This window comes from Micropterus salmoides, unplaced genomic scaffold, assembly GCF_014851395.1.
Source record: "Micropterus salmoides isolate LMB-PRFRI ecotype aquatic unplaced genomic scaffold, ASM1485139v1 Ms_hic_scaffold_4, whole genome shotgun sequence".
Lineage (NCBI taxonomy): Eukaryota > Metazoa > Chordata > Actinopteri > Centrarchiformes > Centrarchidae > Micropterus > Micropterus salmoides.
In genome coordinates this window covers 22,153,856-22,173,766 of record NW_024043372.1, presented here as the reverse complement: position 1 = coordinate 22,173,766, position 19,911 = coordinate 22,153,856, and the positions used below count along the sequence as shown (strand labels likewise).

The window sequence follows — 19,911 nt, the reverse complement described above, 5'->3', positions numbered from 1 at the left end:
CCGTAAACAAACAAGCATCAACACCTACGCTGATATTAACATTGTTGAAAGTTTTCTTAACTTAAGATGGTGCATAGAACACATGAAGTCAGAGGAATGCAATCACCTTATTACACATTATTTTAGTTTTTGATTAATGATTCTGTTTGACCAACAATAGTGTATTGATTATTGACAAATATATATTGACATTGACCTCTCCTCCACTCTAGGGCGAGAGCCTGCAGGACTTTAAATCAGGCAAAAACATAAAATAAAAAGTGTGCAACGTGTTTCAGCGTTGTCAAGGTGATAAAGTGGCAAAGTGCTGTCCCATTCCCGTTTACAGCATTTTGAGCCCTTGCAGCCTCTTAAACTCAATCACTTTCCAAGTGACGTCAGTAAAGTCTGTGAGGGTTCAGGGCTTAGGGCTTTGGGATTGGGCCTTGGTTTATTTCCTGTCTCCAGGGCTGCAGACCTGATTGGCAGAGTAATCAGAGGCATGGGACACACCTGGGCCCGGTGTGCCCCATGCATACAAGCCAGAGCAGCAGTCAGCTTGGTTGGACCTCCTCATCTCACAGCTTCCTTTGTTGTGTTTGGTTTCTTGTCTTTGTTTTTACAGCACAACATCCATGCAGCACATTTTAACTCATCCACTCCCTACACTACTGACTTTACAGATTGTTCCCACTCATAGGTTTTGCTTATTCTTTATTAATAAATGACTTTGTTGTTTAGTTTACCCATGTGTCTCCTTTTTTTACAGTCCATGAGCCGGGCTGTGACACTTGCTAAAAGGGGACGGAATAAGGGGTACATTAAGGGCACTTCTTTGAGGGATAAGTTTCTATAGTATAACAGTGTGTTGTTTCCTTAGCAATCACAACAACATCAGTAAAAGCAGAGTCAAATCCATATTTAAACACATTTACTTTTGGGTGTATTATAATGTATTTATTGGATTAATGCATTTATTGACTTGACTCACTGCAGTGGTACTAAATAAAACATTTCTTAGAGTGTCAGTCATGATTATCATTTAGCTTAGCGCTGAAGATTTGTTAATGAACTGCTGAATCGACAGATCAACTATTTTAATAATTTATTGATTATTTTCATTGTAGCTCATTCATCAAATTAAAACGCTAAACATTTCTTGATTCATGCCTCACCAATAACAGGGTTTGCTCTGATAATGTGCTTTTTGTCCGTATTTTCTTTTCATACACTAAACAACCGACTATTGACTGATCAATAGATTAATTGAAGCTCTAGTTTAGTTAAAATGTTCTTTGCAGCGAAGTGCATTAGAGTTCCACACAAAACAGAATGCATGCTGAATGTTAAATATATAACCTCAGTTGAAGCTTCAAGTCAACAAACGTCTCAACAACAGATACAAAACTGAGCAACAAACTAGAGCCGCAGCAGACCCCACCTCTGTAAACTCCCTTAATGCTCCATCCTGAGCAGGATGGATTCTTAAATGCCACTGCACAAGTATCTGTGTAATGTTCTGGCTCCACATTCAAGTAACAGCTGAAAGTTCACCTCTACAGGACCCCCCCCCCCATCACTCACACTCACCAGGGCTGGTGGTGCTCTGCAGGCTGCCCCTCTTGCGAAACGGGGATTTAGGTTTAGGCTTCCCTTGTCCATCGTTGCTGGAGGAGGAAGAGGATGACATCTTGCCGCCTGTGCTCCTGTTACTACTGGAGCAGAGTGCGTCAGAGCTGCGCGGTGGCCAGCAGAGGGAGAGAGGAGCACCAGCTGTAGTGCTGGAGTGCTGTCTCACGGTGGGGAAGCGGGGCGGCAGAACCCACACTGGGCCGGGAGAAGCTCCTCTGCAGAGTTGGCTCCTCCTCCCAGCCATGTCAGCATGCATGCTGCACAGCGACGAGCTCAAAGGCAGCACAAGGCTTCCCCGGCTCCCACTGGGGGTCATCCTCCTTGGTTGCCTTAGAAACCAAGGAACGAGCTTCCTGTAGCCAAAGCAGGGAAAAACGGCCACAGAGGAGGGCATGGCAGACCAAACTGTGTAGCTAGCATGACAGCCAGCAAGCCTGGAAGACCGACTACACCCTACCAGCTGAGCGCCAAGGGGAGTGAAGGACAAAAGTTTTTCCACTCATCTAAAAATAGCCATTAGATATACCAGTTATCATGAGGATGTGTGTTCACCCGACACAGAGGATCCAGATGAACGGCAAACAAATTAAAAATACAGAATGGTCAGAGTTGATAAGCACAGAAACCAGCTCAGAGAGTAAGCTCCTCGTGAACTCTCAATCTTCTTTGCTGGAAAATTCTGAGGGGAGACGGAGAGCCAAAACACACAGAGCCTGGGCCCGCCTGACATGAAGTATTATAAATAGTGACAACCAATGCCCAGCAATACTAGTAATGCAACTCGCCACAAGTACGTGCACAACTTTCTCTCATGAGTTCCCTGTAGTTTAGGACCATTAACTATTACTACACTCTTTTATTTGAAGTGTAATAACCACACAAGCTTCCAAACGTCAGCACAGCCTCAGCGAGTAGAACAAATAAAGCTGCTAATTGTTGTTTTTCACTTCATGCTGTAGCCACACTCATCACTGTAAAATAAAACTTTTCGAATATTTGAAAGTCCTACAAAGTTAAAGCTTTTGTTCGTAACCATCATACAGACAATACAAAAATATTTTTACTGCATGTGATAATGTTGGCTCTGACTTGGATTTTCAAAATAATAACCTTTCTTAGACTTCTTAACACTCCCCAGGATATACCAAAATCTCAGGAAAATCATTTCAGATTAAGGATTAAGATCAATATACATATGTATAAAAACCGCATCTACTGTATACTACTGAACTGGATGACACTGACCGTTACTTATCTAACACTGACCTAACAGTGTTTTTTGGAAATTCACTTATGGAGGAGCCAGAGCAGGAGAGCTACAAAAAAACAGTAAACGTCCCCATCTAGTGGTATGAAGACATAATGCAATTGGACAAAAACATGTTTGTTCATGTTCTGGGCACACAATTTGCTGTTCAAGCAGCCTCAGTTTATCAAAACTAAAATTGGAAATGACACCAAACAAATTACAAACATCTTACTTTAAGGGGCTTCACCATAATTTGACTGCAGCATACTGAACATTTCATGAAGTGTGATCATTTTTACATGCTGCATCCGGAGCACATTTATCAGGGATAGCACAGGATTTCAAATATACTGTAGTGGCTGTCCTTAACGTTCCACCACTGAAGATTTCTTTGCTACCCAACCATTCATTTCCTCACCCATTGTCCTCTAATTCTATTGAAACCCATCAGAACAAAAAACTGATATTCCAACCAGGATGCTCAAGATTTTTGCAGGTAAACTGGCCTCTGAGATTACAGCATAGGCTGATAGTGATCAATTCTGAACAAAAACAATCTTTATTTAGAATTAATTAGATTTAAGAAACTGGTGATATGTGGATCAGATCTTAGCACAACTGTGCCTGAGACCAAACCCAATACCACACTGATCTCTATAACTGAAATCCAATCTATAAGTTTTTTTTAGTTTTTTTTTAATTATTGATGAATTGGGCTAAAAACAAAGACTAAACTCCCATCGCAAACCTGATCAAACTATGCCCTTAATATTTATAACTATAGCTGCAATTATTAATTGATTACTTGTCAACTAATAAATCAATTGGCAACTATTTGATAAACAATTTGGGTAACGTTTTAGAAAGATTTAATCAAAATCCAGCTTCCTAAATATGGTTATTTTCATTTTTTTTACTCCTCCATGACAGTAAACTGAATATCTTTGGGTTATGGACAAAACAAGAAATTTGAGAACATCATCTTGGGCTTTGGCAAACACTGATCAACATTTTCACAATTTTATGACATTTAATAGACCAAACAACTAATCGAGAAAATAATTGACAAATTAATGAACAATGAAACTTGTTGTTGGTTGCAGCCCTATTTCTAACAGACGTACACATACAACAATCAAATAACTAAAATTCAACCTTTCTGTTAAGTGAGCTTGGTAAAAACATCTTTTCAAAGATAAATTCTGGTGACTGAGAAAAGAAGAAGTCATCAAGGTTCATCTTTCCCAAGTTAAAACAAAAATCTTGTTTCAGGGTGTCTCCAGCCTTTTCTGAAAGCTGACCCAGTTCTTGAGAGAGCTGACGCTCAGCATGTGGAGTAGCAGCAGCAGCTAAAAAACAGAGGCCTGCTTTTGTCTGAAACAAAATCTTAACTACCCCCATGACTATGTCCAACATGTTGCTAAAACCAAATTACTCACATTCTTAAGTCCTTACCTGGAAACAGGAGACTGTTGTGTTTGCCAAATAGCTCTTGTTCTTCCTTCTTTGGTTTTCTCCCTGCTCTCAGCTGCTTGGGTAAGCTTTCTGTCTACACACCCTTTTGCTAAAAATGAGACCACTATGCAGATCACTGGCTGCTAGGGGATTTTTTTTCACTCCTTCAGAGCAAAGCTCATGGAATTCAGCATTTTGTTTACAGAGGCCATACACCAAACACACGAAAACACAGTGTTCTCTCTTCTAGGTAATGTGAAATGTAAAACGACATCAAACCCAACTGAACAAAGCTTAATTTTCTCTAATCAGATTACGTATATGGTGCATTCAAAGGTGGATGTTGCCAAACATATGCATGAGAAAAGCAAGCACAGGATTTTTTTTTTTGCATTTTCCAAAACATGGCCTTGGCATTTTCCTATTTACAGCAGTACTTCAGCAAGTCACCAGGACTGATAGTAAGGATGACATTTTGTCAAGTGACATTGTCAAGTTTTATACTCAACTGTTGAAAAGGAAGAAGGTAAAGAGAGCTACAGATATCGTTTTACAGTAAAAAGAGTAAAGTAAAACGTGCAAGTAAAAAAGTTTTTTTATTTACTTTAAAGTCCAGTTAAGTTTTCCCAGTCTTCTCCAAAAGCACATTTTTTGCATGCTACTTGCTACATGCAGCATTAATCTTAAACATGAGTAGGCCTACTTTTACTTAGGGTTGGGCAATAAAACAATAATTATAATTATCGCAATGTAATTTTCCTCAATAACAATATAACAAATGTTAAATATATGTCAATAAATGTTATAGGTTAAAAAAAATAGGTTCAGCTTAGAGGTATTTAATTCATTTAAATCACTAACGAATTTGCGCTTAATTTTTCTACTAAAACACTTATTTTGTTGAGGAAAAGAGACTGAAAAAAGATTTACTAATAGACTGTATATAAGAAGTTTACTACTCATATTTGTTGAAAAAAGAGTGTTCTACCTCAGATTTGTGGAGTGATCCACTGTTTGGCATCTGATTTTTTCAACTTTTCACCTAGGAGCAAAAATCAGCCTTTAAGTTTGAAATAAGTAATGATTTGACATTTATCATGATAATTATCGATATCAAATGGTATGAAATGTTTTTATTGTGATAACATTTTCGGCCATATCGCCCAGCCCTATTTTTACTACAAACAGAGTAATATTTAGACCAAGTGATTACTACTTTTTCCTTATCCAAGGCAAGGTTCTATAGGATAGAGGGTGCCATGAGCTGTGAAACCCTCCAATTGTGATGCACAAGCCACTTTGGTTGGTAGAAGGCCACTAAACACAATTAAGAGCCCAAGAAAGACCTCTGACTTTGCTTACTAGAACATTCAAGGAGTTGTTAACTGCTGGAAGTAACGTTCAGCAGATGGCTTTTGATATTTTAGGCTAACGTTAAACGTCCCGTATTTCAAACTGAACACTGGGTTATGTTTCACGTAACGATGTTTGCACTGTCACGGGTTGCTGACTTACCACCTGACATTGTTGAGGACCAGCTGGAAGCAGAAGTAGACTGTAACTTGATACAAGACAGGAAATCTCCTGCAAAAACACATAGCAACATACCACGGTACGTTAAAATGACAGCAGATGGCTACAGCGAGCTGATAAGATATCAGTTAATGATAAACTTAAACCTGACCGCTAGGCTTATTTAATGTTCCTGTGAAGTTTACTAAAATGTTCCCATAGCTAATGTTAAAATGTGCTTTTTGTGTGCTAGACTATCTCCTAGACTTGTTGACAGTTTACAACGCTCTCCGCTAACGTTAGTTAACGTCTGATACGTAATCGTTAGTTACAATTAAACGTTTATTAAGTTAACCGTTAAGTCAGTTAGTCTACCTTTCGTCAGTGAATAGCGGTTAGCGAAGTTACCTGAATTAACAATGAACAGTTACCTGAGGTTAATCTTCACCTTTGCTCGAATACTTTTCTGGAATCGGGTATTACTTTGACGTAAATGTAGTTTCCTCAAAAGAGGGACGAAGATTTAAAGGAGCCGCCTGTTTCGACGGTGCGTCCTGGTGAAGGTCACCAAATGAAACAAACCTTAACGTTACTTGCACCAAAAGGAGATCTAACTCCAGGACCTCTATTTTAAATGAGTTTTGTTGTATATAAATGGCAGTAAAATGGGACTAATTTGAGCTGTTTTATTATACTCTTGGCTAGTTTAATTCACTGCTATAACTATTATTTGTATTTAAGCATTGTCAAATAAAAGTGGAAAGTAAAGTCGAGTAGAAATAGCTAAGTAACAGCGGAATTACTCAAGTAAAGTAAAAGTATCTCAAAGTTGTACCTAAGAACAGTACCACTGACCAGTACCCACTTGTTAACTCAACACAGTATACTGCACAGTATTTGAGAAGTAAATTAGCTGTGGCTCAGGAGGTAGAGCCGGTTGCCTGTTAATCGGAAGTTTGGCAGTTCAATCCCCGGCTCCTGGAGGCTGCATGTTGAAGTGTCCTCGGGCAAGCCCTGCTGGCTGTTCCACCAGTGTATGAATGTGTGTGAATGTTAGTTTCTGTTTGAGCACTTAGGCTCAGTGTGTGAATGGTAGATGTAGTTTAAAAGCGCTTTGAGTGGTCGAAAAGACTAGAATTAGCTATACAGAGCATTTACATCTGTAAAATGCCAAATATATAGGTTGTGTATTCCATTGAAGTAACTACTAGAGATTCTATTTGCAAAAGCAAACTGGATGACTGCCAGGCACTTAATATAAATGAGAACACATAGTAGACCTCCAGTGTTGGATGACTCAGGGCTGAAGTCCAACATTTCATTTAAAACCAATAGCTAAGATGTATAGGCCTAACTGAGTAGATCCTGTTACAATAATGATCTTGATATGATGTTGATATATTCACTGGTGCTGTACAGGGTTCCAATATGAGTGGTAAGTGGTTTTCTTTATATAATAACTTAGGCTGTAACAAGAATCGTCTTAGTGTGAAAAAGGCCCACACTATCAATTCAATTCAATTCAATTCAAATGAGCTTTATTGGCATGAATGTGTAACAACAACATTGCCAAAGCATCATACATACAACATAAGAACAATCAACCCCATACATTTCATTAAACAAGTAATTAAAGCGTAAAGTAATCAAAGCGTATGTGTGTTTGTGTTAAAAAAAATGAAGAAATATTAAAAATAAATAAATAAACAAAACAGTAAGCGTGTGTGTTTGTGTGTGTGTTTAAAAAATATATATTAAAAATAAAATAAATAAATAAAACAGTAAGCATGTGTGTGTGTGTGTTAAAAAATAAAAATATATTAAAATTAAAATAGAAATAAAATAAATAAATTAAACAGTAACGTGTGTGTGTATATATTAATAGACAATTTTTTTTAAATAATCAATTGATTAAAAAATAATAATAAAATAAAAATAAATAAAATCAATTTTAAATGTAAAAACAAAACAATTACTACAATATCAAATGATCAAAATAATAATAACTATCACTTGTAGGCCTGTGGTAGGTAGCTGTAGCTGCATTTTCATTATTGTCTTAAGATGTTGAAATCATTTTAGCCTATTTGTGTTTGTAATGTCCACTTTTATTATGCTGATTTATCTGACAGTTTTATTCCTCTCTCCATTTTACATCCATTACTCAGATCATATTTCTTCATCTTTGTTCCTCCTCCTCTGTTCTCTGCTATCTCTCCTCCCCTCCTCCACAATCACGTCTCCCCAACTTTGTCTAGTTCTCCCTTTTGCAACACTATGTCTCATTTGTGAAATGCTGACAGTGTGCCTGGAAAGTTGGTGGAAACAAAGAAATGACATTTTTATTTTCTTGCTCTCCCAGTCTGTGTATCTGCCACAGGCTTGTCCATCTGCTTTCACTTCTTCTTGATAACCAGCAACAGGAAAGGTAATGTAGCCTACAGCACTGACCTCCATCTGGAGTCAACTTTTTCGGTTTGTTCAGTGGTACTTTTGCCCCTTACAGGACAAGGTCAATAACAACAACTGAAATAAGATTTTGAGTGAACATCTGGGTCTTTACAGTGGCAGCACAATACATTGAGGGCTGCTGTTCAATATCACCAAAAAATGTTCATTTGACACCAAATCTTGCCTTGGTTACTGTATCCCATATGGCTAACAACATTAAACAGAAAAATATGTTAATTATTATATATAGAATGATGCCCTACAGCTGTAGTAATCAATATTTTTATATTCAAAATGTATCAAATGACTATATGTAATGTAAGGTATCACTCATAGTGACAAGCACGCAGAAAATGATCACCTGACTCTGCAGTTCCCCTCAGCTCCACTGAGTGTTTTAGCATCATTTTGCTCATTGTTTTTTTTTAGTTCAACTTTACTGTTTTGGTTCAGTCTCACCTCTTTTGTCAGCAGAAGCTGTATGTCAGTGTTGTGTTTTCAGGCTGTTCCACTGCCCCCAAGTGGCAAGCACATAGAGGATTTATTTTAATGGGATTTTTTTAGTTCATTTGTATTTGTTGCATGATAAACTGATGCATTATCTACATACAGTATATATGTGTGGAAATTACCATCTCACTTCCTTCTTTCACTTCATCTTTGGGCTTTTATTGTGAAACCCCACACTTTTACAGGCCATGGTCCATCATTTCACTCTAGCTAAACACCCTTTGCCCTCTTCCAGGCACTCAGTCAGTAAATACTGCTTATCATACCTGTTCTGCACCTCCTACTCTAAGCTGAACGTCTGTTGTTTGCTTGTGTTAAGGTTATTATTATCATTATTAGGGCACAATAGGAAATATAATGTTCTAATGTAATGAATCTAGATTATAATAAGTCAGATTAGAACATTTAAGTTTCAATTTAAAAACTAAAGATATTAAGGTGAATAAATACAAGATTACAAAGAAATAATCAAAGGTTAGTTCAGTTTACAGTATGAGATACTCACACAAGCAATCCCAAGATTGTGAAAACAAATAACAACATAGCAAATGTCAGCTCTGGTTTAGTCTAGAGAGTGTATTTTAAGAAGTCACAGATAAGGGTGTCTTGTTGGATTCCCAATAGAGCAAGCTCCTCCTACCGCCCACTACAGCACTGAGAAATGTCACTAGGTAATAATTGCCATGGGGATGGCAGAGCCTGGCGAAGCTGGGGGCGGTTTGACTGAGGTCCATCGTTGAGGTGTGAGGCTTGTCGCGCACCAGCATCCTCCAACCGAAACACAGCACTAAACAGTGGCAGGATATATTTGTTTAAACTGAGTATCTGTAAAGGTTTTCTTTACATTTGCACCTATCCATCTATAAATATTTTGCAGTATATTGAAAGTTACATCTCTTCTTCCTGATGGTTGTACCACTGGCTTTAGCCTTTGAAGTTTAAATGTTACCTTAAGGTCAAAATGTATCCTGTATCCTCCCACGCCCCTCTTTGCAAAGGAATATCAAAGCAAAGCAGAGAGATGGTGCCACACACATTGAATCAGAGACAATTAGTAAAAAACGAAAAGACCCTAAATGTTAGGCATGCATTGGGTATCACTTAACTGTATTTGTGACAGCAGCATATCATATTGTGAAATTATGAGAACGCATCAAAAATATTTTACAAACATAGAAACTCTTTATTACAACAGTATCTCTCACTCAGGTTTTAGCCATGTACTTTTCTAAACACATTCATGTCATTGCAGTACAGTGGAAGTCATACTTTTATTTTAATCACAGCATGAGAAAACTATCTCTGAACAAGTGAAAATCCTAACACAAACACTCAACATCATTCACAGTTTGGGATATTTAGACATGATGAAAAGAAGATATCAAGCTCAACAAGCTTTTAGATTTTGGATGGGTGTTGTCACTCAAAAACAACCTCTGAGAAGAATATCTTAAAAACCCTGTTATCCACATTGCGTAAGAAAGAATCCATTATTTCAACCAACGATTTCCACATCAGTTCATCATATGCAGCCTCAATGAGCAAATCGCACCTGCTTTAGCCTGGTTACAACATTAGATTAGAGTGTGCAGGAGTCATACTAGACGTGGAACTGTGCAGAACTGTAATGTTGCATGTGAGGTACTGTAAAAACCCTGATGAGCAGGGTAGTCAAAGAAAATGTAAATGCTTTCTCCTATCTCCTCCGGGATAACAAATCTCCACAGCTGAAAAACAAAGAAGGCAGTTACTACATACGTGTCAAAATACATCAGCCTCCTTGTAAAGAAATTCATAACAAATACTTACACTCACGAATAAAAAGAAAAATTGGGTGTGTTGAGTGAAATACACAACCCACAACTTATACAATTTAACATAACATACAGTTTAGTACATTTAACAAATGTAGGAAACAGAATCACATTTGAATGCAATGGAGTGCATCAAGAGAATACTGATTTTTAAGATCTATATCCAAATATAAATACATCAACATGGTAGAAAGCTGGGTGACTTAAGATGAGTTATGAAGTCAACCTACATCCTAAACTGAGTCACAACAGATCTGGCTTGCTTTATGGGAAATAAAAAAGAGATGTGAAATGTATTTAAATAAGCACCACAGAAAGGAGAACAAAATTCAGATGGTTATCTGTAAACAACTCGTTACAATTCCATGAGAGTTAGGCCACAGTATGTTCGCCTCATAATCGATTATAATCAGATTGGCATATGGGTTAAGAGTGGCATTATCATTGCTGAAAGCCCAACTACCAATCAAAAGTGACAGTTGTGCTTTTCCCTCAATGTATCCCCTAAATACTTGTCATAAGTTAATGTATTTTATTGCTGTCTTTTTTGACATTACGTTTCTTGCAAGTAATTTACAAAACTCTTTTAAAAAATAATCAGCTTACAAGAGTCTCAAAAATGATTGATTTGGCAGTTACAAATACAGTATCATTTGGTGTGTGGAACCGTTTAATCTTCATTTCTGAATACCAACGGCAATTTGTCTAATGGCAGAGCTTCACTGCACCATAGTAAAGAAAATTAATTGAGAGGGAGACAGTGTATTTCAGATAGGATTCCCTTATTTGAAACCAAAAGGGATATTCTGAAAACATTTAACTCTATTACCTTTGTAGAATCCAATATATAATAAATGTTTTTTGTTTTTTTTTTAAAAAGGCTTTAATAAGTTACATCAATATTAATTCACTGAGTTGTTTACTGTATAGAGCTGAGCAGCTGTGTGGAATGTTTTAAAATCCAACAGTAATTTCCCTGTTCACAAATTACAGTTTGAAATGCATCTCAAACAACTGCATGTAACTGTGTCTGACTGTTTAAGGATGAAATCTGATGAGGCCAAGTGCAATGATTCAAAGGTAGAATTCAAAGTAATTTAAATGAACTGCTGGACAATTTTCAGTAAAAACAGAGAAACATGTTTTCACTGAAATAACTCCTGATACGGTTTATATCTGAATGATCAAAATTCGTCTTATTTTCAGGAAATAAAGACATTAATTAAGTGTCTGTATATATATGGTTGTTTTTCGCCTGTTCAGTCTCAATAAACTCTGAAGTCTCCTCTGCAATCTGTCCGGGGATACGGAAATCAATTGGTATGGGCTGCGCTAACTCCGGTGTCTGCGACTGAGCCACAGGGCAGCAGGCCTCCCCTTTAGGACTGGAGGTGCTGTGAGAGTTTTGAGGATCCAAGTTGCAGCCAGTGCCCTGAAGAAACTGAAGGAAATTCTCCTCTATGGACCCTTCACGGCTTGGCAGCCTGTCCTCCATCTCAGTCCCTGCTCGCCGAAACAGACAAGGCAGATGCTTGCCCAACTCCTCCCGGATCTGTCTGTTGAGACAGCCATAGAAGAAAGGATTGGAGGTGAAGCAGAAGTAGCCAATCCAGGTGACCACCTCCTCCAGAGAGGCTAGAGTGGCTGGAGGGCTGGCAGCCAGTGCTGAATACAGGTGGAAAGTAAAGTAGGGCAGCCAGCAACAAAGGAACTGTCCGCCTACCGCTGCCAACACTGCTGCAGCCTTTCCTCCCCCAAAGGGGCGCTGTGGAGTCGCTCTGTCTGTCCCAGTCCCTGTCCCAGAGCTGGTAACCATCGTGGAACGGCTGCTGAGTGATTCTGACCGCTGACGACGAGGTGTGTCCATCCAGGTAGGCAGAGGCCCGTGGTGCATGGCTGCAACCCGAGCCACTTTGAACATATTGCAATACACAACAAGAATAACCAGTAGTGGACACAGGAAATACACCAGTGTAAACAAGACCATAAAGGCCAGGCGGTTTGACCCTCCCCCTGTCCAGTGTAGTGAACAGCGCCTGTGACCCTGAGTAGGGGGAGATGGGACTGCCCCACCTCCTCCTCCCCCTACAGCACTACTTTCCAGAAGAGGAGCTCTTCCACCTTGCAGCAACCAAGCGAGCAGAGGCAGAGCAGACATTGCCAGGGCTTTGACCCATATCCCCACCAGCACTGACGCTACCAGGCCAACAGTCATCTTTACTTCATAGCGCATCGGGTGTATGATGTAGTAATAACGCTCCACATTGATGACGGAGATAGAGAGGATGGCAGCACTAACCAGGCACACACTGAGAAAGAGGTAGCTCCGGCACAGGGCCTCCCCGAAGAAGGCTCGGCTTGAGAGCATGCCAAGGGGCATCAGCACCAGGGCTGCCAGCAGGTCCACCACGCACAGGTGGAAGACAAAGGCAAACTTGTGGAGCTGTGGGGCCTTGGCAATGACCACCATGACAGCCACATTACCCACCACAGCCAGCAGATCCATGAGCAGCATGGCCAGCAGGGCTAGCGACTGGGACAGGGCCCAGCCCTCAGGCAGATAGGAGGCAGACATGTTGGACATGAGCTGTGGAGGTGGGTGGGAGGAGTTCCACAGCAGCTCCATTGAAGGGTGGGAAGAGGCAGGCAGGCAGGATCAGTCACAGGCCCATCACCCATCCTTCAAAGCCAGGAAGTGCGGCCAGAAAACAACGGCTTGAAAAAGAGGTCAAAAGCTGCGGATGAGGATGATGCTGTGATTGTCAGGAGATTCAGATTTTATGATTCCTGTCCATTTAGAAAGTCTTCATGTCTGCCATCAGTCACTACCCGCCCTAAAAGCAAGAGAGAAAGACAGGTAAGAATAAAATGCAAATGTGTTTTCACCGGAGTTTGTATGTGACAACTTGTTTGCACTTCTGTGTCAAATTAACTAATCCTTCGGATCATTTCCTCTTGCTCATTGTTACTTTTGCCCCAGCTATCAAGAGATAAGATTAAGATTAATTCACTCTGATGAGATAATATCCTCCTTCTCAAATCTCTGTTAAGGCAGTCTTACTGATAAGGTAATCCAAAGCCAGGCCTCAAACCAATTAACTCAATTAAGTATGCATCATTCAAGGAGGGGACAAATTGGGCACCTAAAGACAACAAATAGGCATGGGTGGCTGCTGCTATATGTACAGTATGTGTCAGATCAAGGAAATCTAGTTACTTAATGCTATGAATGCTCTCTGCCACAGCTGTAACAAAAGCGCTGGTTTTTCTGTCTCCTGTCTACAGTGATAAGAGTATGAATCAGGGTACAAATTGAGCCCTAACCTCCCTAATCACCTATGAATGATTGCCCTCATTGAGCAACGTCTCTAAATCACACATAGGGGTACTCCTAATTCAGTTTAACCCTTCTGCCTGGTTTAGTCATGTCTTACCGCCTACTCGTATATATATTAATCATTAGTGCATTACACCCACTGTATAAAGCAAGGCCCACATTCTATATGTCACATTATGAGTGAATTAGATGCATCGTTGCGCTCAGCAGTATATAATCAGCAGATTAGAAGAGGAGAGCGAAAAAATGTGGCGAGATTCAGGGAGCGTGAGGGAAAGAGATGGAGAGAGAACAAGGCAGGGAGCATTATGTACCTGAATCAGAGTATTTCCTGGTGTAGCTGTCTGCTGCTTTGGTCTCTGAGGATGAAAACCTGGTGTAACTCCCACTGCTGAGGTACACAGTGGACATAAATCACTGTACCTTGTGGATGCTGTTGAGATACTTCCCAATATATGAGCCTGTTTCTCCTCCTGTCCCTTGATCTGCCGCGTGCATCCTCCTCGCCAGATGAGTTCAGCTGTGGCAGCAGGGATTTTTCTGAAACGATGCTGATGTAAATGCTTGCAAAGACACCAGCTCACTCTCTGCTTTCCCTCCTCCACTCACACACAAGTGACTGCAGAGATGGAGCAGGAGGCAGTGAGAAACAGGGACAGAGCTGCTGTCTCCACAGGGTCCTAGTGTCCTTAATGTATTGTCAAACATTACTTTCAGAAATGAGGATGTGTGATGATGAAAGTTATCTCCTCGCTGTAGTTATTAGCCATCCTTTCAGGGTAGTACGAGGGATGAAAATATCTATTAGTCCAACACTACTATACAATATAAATATAGTATGTATTGTTGTAACATGGGGATCGTTGTAACAACACCAATTCCACCAATTAGAGATAAGAGTAATAAGTATCTTATCTCAGTATTTCAAAATGAAAATCTGGAACAGATTGCGTCCGGGGTAGATGGAACTGCATCCATCTGCCTGTTTCCTGACTCTGGAAATGGAGGGCAGGTTGGCACTGATGATCTTTTCTGCAGTCCTGACTGTCCGTTGAAGTCTGTCCTTGTCCTTTTTGGTGGCAGATCCAAACCAGACAGTGATGGACGTGCAGAGGACAGACTGGATGATGGCTGTGTAGAAGTGGATCAGCAGGTCCTTAGGCAGGTTGAGCTTCCTGAGCTGGCGCAGGAAGTACATCCTCTGCTGGGCCTTCTTGATGATGGTGTCCATGTTGGGCTCCCAATTCAGGTCCTGGGAAATAGTGGATCCCAGAAACCTGAAGGGTTCCACAGCAGACACAGGGCTATTGAGTATGGTGATGGGGGGCAGAGTCTCCACATTTTTGAGCATGTTAAGCTCCAGGTTGTTCGGATCGCACCAGAGAGCCAGCTGATCAACCTCCCATCTGCAAGCTGACTCATCACCGTCCCGGATGAGGCAGATGACCGTTGTGTTGACGGCGAACTTCAGGAGTTTGACAGATGGGTCTCCTGAGGTGCAGTCGTTGGTGTAGAGGAAGAAGAGCAGTGGGGAGAGCACATACCCCTGGGGGGCGCCAGTGCTAATAGTCCGGGTGATGGATGTGATGTTCCCCAGCCTCACCCGCTGACTCCTGTCAGTCAGGAAGTTTGCGATCCACTGACAGGTGGAGGCTGGCACAGTGAGCTGGGTGAGTTTGGTGCTGAGGATGTCCGGGATGATTGTGTTGAACTCCGAGCTGAAGTCCACGAACAGGGTCGTTGACAGCATCATCCACTGACCTGTTAGCCCTGTAGGCAAACTGTAATGTCCTTCAGGTGGGCCAACACCAATCTTTCAAAGGACTTCATGACTACAGATGTCAGGGCGACAGGCCTGTAGTCATTTAGTCCAGAGATGTAGGGTTTTTGTAGAACGGGATGATTGTAGAGCATTTGAAGCATGAGGGAACTTCACACAGCTCCAGTGATCTGTTGAAGATCTGTGTGAAGATGGGGGCCAGCTGGTCTGCACAGATTTTCAGGCAGAATGGAGACACTGTCTGGGCCAGGAGCCTTCCTGGTCTTCTGCCTTTGGAAGAGGTGGCTTACGTCCTCTTCACAGATCTTGAGTGCAGGTGAGAGATCAGAGGGGAGGGGGGGGGTGGCAGAGTGTCAGAGAGGGAAGGTGACTGTTTGAAGATGGTGTTGGAGCGGGGGAGAGGTGTGACTGTGGGCTTCCTCCCCGATCAGGCATGGTGATTGTCAAGGCTGGAAACGGGCACATTAAGAATATATAGAGAAAAAACTGATTTTGAGCTCAGAAAGTAAATTTTTTTACCGAGACTGTATTTTGTTTAGTATCTATACTATTGCAGATACAACTGTTTGACTTATATTAGATTGAATTGTAGTTTCATTGGCAACATGTGATGCAGTTTTCCCCCTGCTAATTTCAAACCACTATGCTAATACAGCTAGCTAAACAATGGCTGACAGGGTGGGGTCATAGACAGTATATTACTGGACGAAACCACCCCGCTGGTTTGAATGGAGAGCAGTGAAGCCAGTTTTGGACCAATGAAATACTACTACAGGGTTACTTCCTGTTGGCACCAGTGTCTACTGCGCATGATCACGCAGCATAACCGTGGTTTTATGACATAGAGCAATGACAGAAACCACTTAATTCTGGTAGCTACATAGCTTCACGAACAAAAAGTTTCTTGGCTCAGTGTGTTTGTTAGTCCACCTACGAGGCTCACCTGCCAAAAACCAATGCAGCATCACTGATGGCCGAATAGTTTTAGATTCACTGAGAGTTCATAATCTAAGCAATACGGTTACATCTCTCATGTGAGACGGGATGTCACAGGGTTTTGTCGGCTTCACTGTTTCAACTGTGCCTTACCCCCTTGAGTGGGGTGGATTGTAACATTTATTTAAAGTGTTACAACCATCCCCTATACATACATCTAGGGACTTTCTTGATTTTAATATTTTACAGTTTTAGAGTGCCCTATGCAGTTTCTGAGTTCACTATGCCTGTACTCCAGGGTTACCAGCATTCATTTGTCAGCACTGAGACGAGTACTCCCCATTCACATGTTGTTCACATGTTGCCGTATGTATCGGCACTCAGTCTTTTACCTACTCAGTCTCCGTCGGTGGAGATGGTAGAAAAGTGTACGGGCAGCCCGTGCGCCAAAATGTAAAATGTAGAAGAGCCAGTACTGCATACTGATGAGTACTGGCACACTTCAAGCACTGACTGTGTCTGAATGTGTGTGATTAAGAATACACACACATTTACACACACAGACACACACACTGATTTGTTTGTTTGTTTTTGTTAGACTAAAGCTGTACAAAGATTTTCTTTAATAAGGTATGTTGTAGAAGTGTTTAAAGTGTACATCAATAATAGTGTGTATCATGTATAAGTAAGTTTGTTCTAGTAGACAAATGTAGGCTACATACACACATACAAGCGAGTCAATCAGACATAGTCTGTTACAGGGAGAGAGAGAAACATTGTTAATTTATTTCACTATACATGTTTTTGAAGCATATCATATGGTATGGAATCCATTTTTACTTATTTTGTCTAACTGTTACAACTTACCCCAGCATGTGTTACAACCTAGTAAGTGGGGTAGGTTGTAACAAAAAAACACCAACTCATGTGGTCTGTGTATATTCTTGTAGAGGATTGAATTAGTGCCATTTGTAGTAAACAAATGGGGGTACTTTGTATAAAAGTTTGAGTACTCTAGCTAATAAATTCAGCGAGTTATAGTTCCTGGAGCAAAAAGTGTTAAAACCACACCCGGTCTCCCCTATTTCAACAACTACTTTATCAAATTGTCATGTCATTTAACAGACAGTCATCCTTAGGGGATAAATCAAATGAGTTTGGTGATTTCCTCTAATTCCACCACCAAGTCAAAATTTCATGCTAACATGCTGAATGCTGGCACCAACCATGGTGACAATGATAACATGCTAGCTGTACACATGTTACAAACTAAATCTTAATAATCACACAATGTCAGTATTCAGTGATATATAAACACACTAACTGTAGGCACATTAAACGTATGCTAATGTTAGCAGGTTAACATGCTGATGAGGCCTTTATAGGGCTGTAAACGGAAAGTTAGCCAGTTAGCTTGCAAACTCTATTTCTCAACTCAAAGCAAAGCTGCTGTGCCTATAAGTACACCTGAATTCTGAGCCAAATCTAACAATGCAGGGATAAGCCTGACACGTTATAAAGCTGCCACTCTACAGAGATTTTGATGGGAATATGAACAGAATGTTCAGGTCAAATATTAGATATTTTTGCCCTCTTAGCATCAAGGATCTGTGAACAGCAACGTTGTCTATCCATTTTCCATTTATCCAACAGATTACAGCCTCCTGGGGCCACTTGCATGGCTGTGAACCTTTAGTCTCCAAAAGACCTCTTGGTCTTCCTCTCGAGAAATAGGATAGGATACCTCACTCCCACATCTATTCAGTTATTTCTTGTCCTTCTCTCAATTTATGTATTTTTGTAAGTCAGTAATGATTCAGGTGGTAATTTCATCCACCAAAGTGCCCTCCAATACTCCAGTAACATTTATGGAAACAGTGAGGCATTGATTAGGACAGGCCTCAGCGTTCAAACTGGTGCTCCTGTTGCCACAGTGATCTTTTGCATATACGGTCCATCTCAGTGCTCTGTCTGCGGAGAACAATGAAATCTGGGCTATTATGGGTAAGGCTACTCTACTGAAGGAGCAAGCATAGAGCTGCTAGGATGTCCTAGGTGTTTTTCATTTGTATTTGTAAGGTTCCCCATTATAATACACACAACATTTGCATTTCATGGAAATCAGTTTGCATGTTTTAATTTGCAGTGCCTCTCCTGAATTGATTGATTAATCTAGTTCACTAATAGTCTTATTATTATAATGTCACTGGTGAGAACTGATGTCTTCTGGTTAAAATATTATACCATGCTTTCAGCCCACATATCATTGTACTTAGTGTGCAGCAGGAACGACAGACCCGGATGAACAATAGTGAAAGAGACTTGTTACTCTCATAATAATGAATCTAATATTTAAGTTTCATTTTACAGATTATTAAGACCGCATATTAGAGCTGCAATGATTGGTTAGTTTATCAACAACAAATGAATCAGCAAGTCATTTCTTAAGTAAAAATGACAAAATATCTCAGGTTCCTAAAATGTTCTGCTTTTCTTTGTGTTGTGTGATAGGAAGTGAATATCTTTGCATTTTGGACTGTCAGTCAGACAAAAAGAGTCATTTTTAACCTTCAGCCTCAGGGAAATTGTGATGGGCATTTTTCACTATTACAGACAAAACAATTGATTGACTAATCAAGAAACTAATCAGCAGATTCACTGAAAATAAAACATAACATTATGATGTTAGTTGCAGCCCTACTACATCTCGCTATGCCACTCTTCATTTCAGACTGGAAAATGGCATTTTTGTCCACAGTCTGACAAGCCAAAAACCTTCCACCTTCTAATATCACACATCACAGTAGTAAACAACCTGTAATCAGATTCCTTATTTTAAATGTTTATATAAGATTATAGTAACCGCTGATCTTTTAAACCTGACTGATTACACACTAACATCATGTGTCTCTTCCTGTCGATACTTCAGCCATGCCTGGACAGCAGAGCGTAAAAGACCACGATGCAGTTGGGTGGAGAGATTTAATGGACAGCGATTAGGCTACTACTGTTGTCATGGTGAAGATGTATGTCTGGTAACACTGAGGATAGATGTGAAACACACACATGCTTGTGTAACACATAAAACCTCTCTAACAGCATGTATGACTAACACAAGTATGTGGTGTGGTTTTGCATGTTGTGCGAGTGTATCTGTGTGTTTTCATCTGTATTCAGGCATGTACACCTGAGTGTGTGTGCATTAGTGTGTGTATCAGGCGTTGACTCATGACAAAAATAGCAGAGTCTTGCCGGC

At 40.3% G+C, this 19,911-nt stretch overlaps 2 protein-coding genes across 8 annotated transcripts in view; both read right to left on the bottom strand.

Moving 5' to 3' along the window:
* Positions 1 to 6,398, bottom strand: part of LOC119886500 (AMP deaminase 2-like) — a 33,035-nt gene extending 26,637 nt beyond the window's left edge. For 2 of the 7 annotated variants that reach the window (XM_038697276.1, XM_038697277.1), the window contains exon 1: positions 1,570 to 2,051. In XM_038697276.1, coding sequence (XP_038553204.1) covers positions 1,570 to 2,005 — 436 coding nt within the window. In that variant the 5' untranslated portion in view covers positions 2,006 to 2,051. The other 5 variants (XM_038697280.1, XM_038697281.1, XM_038697284.1 and 2 more) reach the window with 5 other exon arrangements.
* Positions 6,399 to 9,492: 3,094 nt separating this feature from the next.
* On the bottom strand, positions 9,493 to 14,537 carry LOC119885545 (G-protein coupled receptor 61-like). Its single transcript, XM_038695621.1, has 2 exons — positions 14,254 to 14,537; positions 9,493 to 13,436 (listed from the first exon to the last, which is right to left on the bottom strand). The coding sequence occupies exon 2, from the start codon at positions 13,226 to 13,228 to the stop codon at positions 11,825 to 11,827; it is 1,404 nt and encodes a 467-aa protein (XP_038551549.1). The 5' UTR covers positions 13,229 to 13,436; positions 14,254 to 14,537; the 3' UTR covers positions 9,493 to 11,824.
* Between the last annotated feature and the right edge of the window lie 5,374 nt (positions 14,538 to 19,911).